General features: G+C 47.0%; 1 protein-coding gene across 1 annotated transcript; it reads right to left on the reverse strand.

Annotated features, from left to right (window-relative positions):
- Positions 1-5,403: 5,403 nt before the first annotated feature.
- LOC127682793 (protein FAM187B) lies at positions 5,404-6,389 on the reverse strand. The gene has a single exon (XM_052179431.1). The coding sequence runs from the start codon at positions 6,146-6,148 to the stop codon at positions 5,432-5,434; it is 717 nt and encodes a 238-aa protein (XP_052035391.1). The 5' UTR covers positions 6,149-6,389; the 3' UTR covers positions 5,404-5,431.
- Between the last annotated feature and the right edge of the window lie 347 nt (positions 6,390-6,736).

Below are 6,736 nucleotides of genomic sequence, written 5' to 3' on the forward strand. Positions count from 1 at the left end.
GAGAGACAGAGAGAGACAGAGAGAGACAGAGAGAGAGAGAGAGAGAGAGAGTCCTGTGTGTGGATGTCAGATTCCCTAGAACTGGAGTTACAGACAGTTATGACCCTCCATATAGATGCTGGGAACCGAACTCAGGTCTTCTGGAAAAGCAGGTTTACTACTTATCTTCACTACTGAGCCATCTTTTCAGCCCCTGGGAGGGCTTTTTTTGTTTTTCTTTTGTTTTGTTTTGTTTTTTTTAATGTGTATAGGTAGTTTGCCTATATCCATGTCTATAGACCACATGTGAGCCGTAGGAACCCAAAAGAGGACACTGAATTTCCTGGAGTCACAGAACCAAATATTAGAACCTCTAGAAAAGCAGCCAGTGCTCTTAACCACTGAGCCATCTCTCCCTGACACGCTTTAAAAAAAAAAAAAAAAAAGATTTATTCATTTAGTATACAATGTTCTGTGTGCACATATGCCTGCAGACCAGAAGAGGGCACCAGATTTCATTACAGATGGCTGGGAGCCACCATATAGATGCTGGCTGGGATTGAACTCAGGACCTCTGGAAACGCGGCTGGTGCTCTTAAGCTCTGAGCCATTTCTCCAGCCCAATATACTCACACTTCCTAACCCTGGGGATGGAGCAGTGGCCAAATTCTTGCTGGTGATGGTTATGGCTTCCTATCTCTCCCTGACCACCCCCCCACACACACACACACTCACACACTCATGTTAACTTCTGTCCTGGTTTCCAGAGCATTCCAGCCAGGCAGAGGCAAGCCTGCTTCAGGACCTTTACATAGATTAGTCCCTAACTCTTCCCCCAAGATTTCTACAAAATGCATCTTCAAGAATGACTGTTTGCAGTTTCTTCTACCCCTGATCTTTTCTCCAACATCTTCTCAGACTGGCCTAGATCAGTGTCACCTGTCAACTCTGAGGCGACCAGACCTGATTTCCTTTGGTGTCGCCCGTGCACAGGTGCTTGGTGACTGTCGAGGGCTAAACTAAACTCAACTAAAGAAGCAAGGTGCCTGCCACCTTTGCAGCACACAAGGTCACACACTACCAGCTCTGTCAGCCATGGCAGTGGTTTTTTAGAAGACTGCTAGGCTGATGAATGTGGACTAACCGCTCCCTGGTCACTCCCATGGCCTCGGCTGGCCCACACACAACCGTGCTTTGATGGAGATACTTATTGAAAGTTAATTGATTTTTTTGTTTACTTTGGATTTTGTCGTTTTTATATGTATTCGCTTATTCATATGTGTGTGCTGTGTGACAAAACTTTTCCTGGGGAGTCACCACATACACACATGTCCCCTTATCCCAGATAGGGAAACACACAACCGAAGGGCAGATGCTGCCAAGCTGCTTGCGTAGGATTGGGGTCACGTACAGGAGCTGAGACAGCTCAAAGGCAGCTGCATCGCCAAAGCCCGGCCCAGTGTGGGTCACAAAGCTGGGAGGCCGGCGCTGTTAGCGGGTCGGAGGGTGTCCTTTCCAAGGGCCTCAACCGGCCTAAACCTCTTCCGGGCTGCTCAGCTGGTCCACTCTCAGATCCTTCTTCGCAGCTTTTGTTATTTGCCTTGGCAGGAGGGGCCTAGTGAGTCTGGTCGGTTTCAGGGACTTCCTGAAACCATTGTGAGTGGTGTAACTTCCTGCTTAAGGAGCTTCCCTGCAGGATGGACTGTTGCAATCTGGGAAGAAACTGTCGCACACAACTGTTGTGTATGTATGTATGCCTGTGTAAGCATGTGGGTGATTCCAGGCACACATATGGTGGCTGTGGGGGGGGGGGTCAGAGGACAACTTGCCAAAGACCTTTCTCTTTCTCCACTATGTTCTCTCTGGGGACTGTATTAGTTTGGGTTCTCTAGAGTCACAGAACGTATGGATAGTCTTTATATAGTTAGGGAATTTGTTGATGACTTACAGTCTATAGTCCAACTCCCCAACAATGGTCAGCAGCAGCTATGGATGGAAGTCCAAGGATCTAGCAGTTGCTCAGTCCCACGAGGCAAGCAGGCAAGGAAGAGTAAATCTTCCTTCTTCCAATGTCCTTATATATCTCCAGTCAGTGTATAGCCCAGATTAAAGGCTGTAGGTCTCCAACAGAGGGTGTGGCCCAGATTAAAGGCGTGTGCATCCATGCCTTTAATCCCAAATGATCTTGAACTCGGAGATCTCCTTGTCTTTGCCACTATGCTTCAAGATCTCTATACCAAGATCCAGGTCAGAAACTTATTATCTCTGAGCTTCCAAATTAGGATCATAGGTGAGCCTTCCAATTCTAGACTGTAGTTCATTCCAGATATAGTCAAGTTGACAACCAGGAATAGCCACTACAGGGACCAAACTGACATCACTGGGTTTGGTGGCAAGTACTTTACCCACTGAACCATGTGGAAGATCTTGTTTTGGTTTTTGAGACAGAGTCTCACCGTGTAGGCCTAACTGGCCTGGAACTCTCTCTGTAGACCAGGCTAGCCTCAGAGTCACAGACATACACTTGCCTCTGCATTCCAAGTGCTGCAATTAATTTAAAATAATTTAAAAGGAGATATTGGTACTGCTCCTAACGACATAAAACGATAAGGAAAGGAGCTAGGAATGGTGGTGTGCATCTATAATTTCAATACTTAGGCGGCAGAAGCAGGAAGATCCTGAGTTCAGAGCAAGTCTGGGCTACATAATGAATATGAAGGGCTGGGGATATCTTAGTGGTAGAATGTTCTCCTGAAATGCATAAAGCCTTGAGTTTCATAACCACAGAAAAGAAAGCAAAAAAAACAAAAACATACTGCAGCTACATACGTACAGGTGTCTTCTCTAGTCTATACACAGGTGTGAGTTTCTATTGCTGTGAGGAGACATCATGGCCACAGCAGCGCTTATGAAGGAGAGTCCTTAATGGAGGCTTGCTTAGTTTTAGAAGCCTAGTCCACTGTCATCAAGGCATGGAGAATGTCGGAATGCCGCGGTGCAGGAGAAGGAGCTGACCCACAGGCAGCAGGGGGAGAGAGCCACCCCAGAGCCCATCCCTGCCAGTGATCCTCTTCCCCCAACAAGGCTGCGTCTCCTAGCCCTTCCAAATAAGGCCACTCCCCAGAGACCAAGCCTGTGGAGGGACATTCTCATTCACACCACCACAACAGGCTAAAGCCAAAACGTCTTGATATGTTGATGGAATGGATAAGCTCATGGGGGGAAAAAATTCAATGACACAATCACAAGAAAAAAAAATTATAACTAAAGAAATCAACTTGGTAATTTAAAATTTACACACATACATACATACATACACACAGACAGACAGACAGAGCCATGGTGTTGGAGAAGCAGCTAAGAGTTCTACATCCATGGGCTGGAGAGATGGCTCAGTGCATAAGAGTACTGACTGCTCTTCCAGAGGTCCTGAGTTCAAATCCCAGCAACCACATGGTGGCTCACAACCACCTGTAATGAGATCTGATGCCTTCTTCTAGTGTGTCTGAAGACAGTGTACTTACATATAATAAATAAATCTTTAGAAAAAAAAAGATTATTTTATGTGTTTGAGTACAGTGAAGCTGTCTTTGACACACCAGAAGGGGGCATCAGATCCCATTACAGATGGTTGTGAGCCACCATGTGGTTGCTGGGAATTGAACTCAGGACCTCTGGAAGAGCAGTCAGTGCTCTTAACCGCTGAGCCATCTCTCCAGTCCAAAATAAATCTTAAAAAAAAAATAAAGAAAGAAAGAAAAGAAGGGCAAGGCTTGCCAGAGCTGTGCTTGTCACGCTCAATCTGTCCAGAATCCCTTCAGATTTGGCCCCTAGAATCAGACTGTGTCTGTTATTTTCTGTGCCCAAGGCAACTTACAGAATGAGGAGTTTATTTGGGCGTAGGATCCCAGAGGAACTAGCAATCTATCTCGGAGAGGAGGTGTAGCAGCGAGCAGCAGGCAGGGTTGTGAGAGCAGGAAATGGAGCTTTTCAGCCCCATTCCAAAGCAGGTAACCAACTGGGAGTGGGAAGCCTGCTCCCAGCGATGCACCTCCTCCCGCAAGACAGCCTCTCCCTGGAACTCGTCCACACAGTGCCACCCACTGGAGCCAAGTGTTCAAACACCCAAGCCTGTTGGGTATATTTCTCATTCAACCCGGCCAGAAACACACAAGTAGGTATATTTAGACAACATTTTCATTATAAAGAAACCATTTAGGGCCATGGTTCTCTTGACATGTTGATCCTAACCACCGGAAAACACATTCTTTCCAAAGGTCTTAGGAACTGAGACACGACTAGGTAGGGAAAACAATGCTACAGTTGTGAAGTAGCAATGAAAACAATGTTATGGTTGGGGGAGGTCACAACACGAGGAACTGTATTAAAGGGTCGCAACGTTAGGCAAGCTGAGAACCACTAATTTAGTGGTTTGAGAGGTGGCTAAGCTACCAAACTGCTCTTCCAGAGGGCCCAGAGTTCTATTCCCAGCGCCTGCAGGAAGGGTCACCACCTCTGTCTCCAGTTCCAGGCAACCTGCTGCCCTCTTGTGGCATCTGTGAGCACTGCATGCATGGTGCACAGACTTACATGCAGGTAAAACACGCATATGCATAAAAGACAAATATAAATCTTAAATAAAAAATAAAATAACTGTGATTCTTATGAGAACTAAAAGGAACAATTCAAAAGAACTAAAAGATCATCCATGGTCATGAAAACCAAGAACATTCAGCAGGGAACATATAACGAGCTGTGTTCCAGATGTTTTCTAAGTCTAGGTTTTGGGGCTGTTTTTAGTTGCTTAGTTTTGTTAGTTTGTTTTGGGTTTTATTCTTTACACATAGTCTCACTATGTAGCGGATTCATCTTCATTTTTAACCAATAGTCTTTGCATGCACTACCTACAACCGTTGCTATTTTTTGCCTAATAATTATGTCACATCATGACCCTGTGCCATCGACAGTCAGAGAAACAAACACATGCCAGGTGTGGTGGTGCACACTCTTAATCTCAGCATCCAGAGGCAGATGGAAACAGATCTCTTGTGAGTTCAACGTCAGCCTGGTATATTGCGAGTTCCAGGCCAGCCAAGGTCACACAGTAAGACTGTCTCAAAAAATAAAAAGTAGTAAAGACATCGAAGACACCATGCCATTGGCGAAGGACAGAGGAACAAACCTTATCTATCGGCGTCCAACAGCAGGAACTCACATCAATGTTTACATCCGCAGAGCATCCCCTCAGGGTGGAGCCCATGGTATTCATAGGGCCAGAGTCTCAGGCTCCAGGCTGCCTGTGTGGGCAAATCGATCCCTCTAGACTCTGACCATGAAGGGTTGGGAGAAAGGGCTTGCTTGTCTACTAATGGAGACACCTAGCACCAGATAGCCCAGGAGACTGGGCTTGGGTGAGGGCCTAGAAGAGCTGTCAGCATCCTGCTCCTGTTCATTACCTGTAGATGGAAGCCAAGGGGCACTTCAGTCGAGCATGGCTGTTGGGTTTGTCCAGCTGATACGTGTCAAAGACAAAGTACGGCTGGCTGGTTTCCGGGACGGTGTCACAGGGCCCCTGGCAGGCTTGCACCTGGAGTTCAGGCCGCAGGCGGTTACTGGCCACCTTCTCCTCTCTCAGGTAGAGCCAGCAAGGCATGGGTTTTTCTAGGGGCTCCTCCACATAGCAGTAGCCTAGACGTTTGCGCTCACCAGGCTTTTGGCAACGGTTACAATCTTGCCAAGGATCCCAGCGGGTAAAAACAAGTACCTTGCCTCCTAGGTTCACGCTCTCATTCCCCATGGGCTCTTGGCCCAGGTCTTTGTGGGTGATGTGCAACAGGTCTATGTCCTGGAAGTCAATCTCATATTCTACTACACGGGCCTTGTGGTCATCCAGGCAGCGGTAGAGCCCTGTCTGGGAAGGCTTGGGGTCAGACAACTGCAGGTCACTCTCAGGCAGTACCTTCACATGAGGCATGGAGTTGACCAGGGACGGTTTGTCCTCCAAAGATGAAGAGAAATACCAAAGTGCTTTGGGGTAGTTACACTTCAGGATTACGTCATTGCCTGAAAGCAGGGCAAACTGACACACATTCTTGTAGGGACAGCTGAGTAGTTTCTGGGCCCACAGCATGGGAAGAGAAAGACCAACCAGCCACAGAGTGGCCAGCATGGCTGTCTAGATGACACAAGGAACTTCAGAACCTTCCTGGGTACTGTGACATCACCCACAGAACCTGGGCACCACCAGCCCTGTGAATTGTGGTTCCGCGAGCTTCCACACTCAAACATCAAGTTTAACAACTTGGCCTGGAGAGATGGCTCAGCAGTTGAGAGCACTGGCAGCTCTTCCTGGGGACCAGGAGTTGACTCCCAGAATCCACATGGCAGCTCATAACTGTCTGTAATTCCAATCCCAGAAGATCTGAAACCCTCTTCTGCTTCTGTGGGAACGAGATACACTGTGATGCACAGACCTATATGCAGGCAAACCAGTGAATCTAAAATAAAAACTGAATTAAGTGTGGTGTGTGTGTGTGTGTGTGTGTGTGTGTGTGTGTGTGTGTGTGAGTGATCTATATAACTTACATGTCCCCAGGAAATAGAATTATTTGCCCTCCACACATCCAGTGCACAAAATCAACGGTGTGCTTTGATACATTCTCTAAAGTTTCCTCTTTTGAATCCCAGATGGTGGTGCTAATTTTGCCGGTACTGGAAACCTTAATGGTAATCTCACCGAACGAGAATAAAGACCATT

This window comes from Apodemus sylvaticus, chromosome 1 (genome assembly GCF_947179515.1).
Source record: "Apodemus sylvaticus chromosome 1, mApoSyl1.1, whole genome shotgun sequence".
Classification (NCBI taxonomy): domain Eukaryota; kingdom Metazoa; phylum Chordata; class Mammalia; order Rodentia; family Muridae; genus Apodemus; species Apodemus sylvaticus.

Excerpts from the sequence above, each read along its gene's own strand:
- LOC127682793 (XM_052179431.1), bottom strand. The coding sequence starts at position 6,148 with ATGCTGGCCACTCTGTGGCTGGTTGGTCTTTCTCTTCCCATGCTGTGG.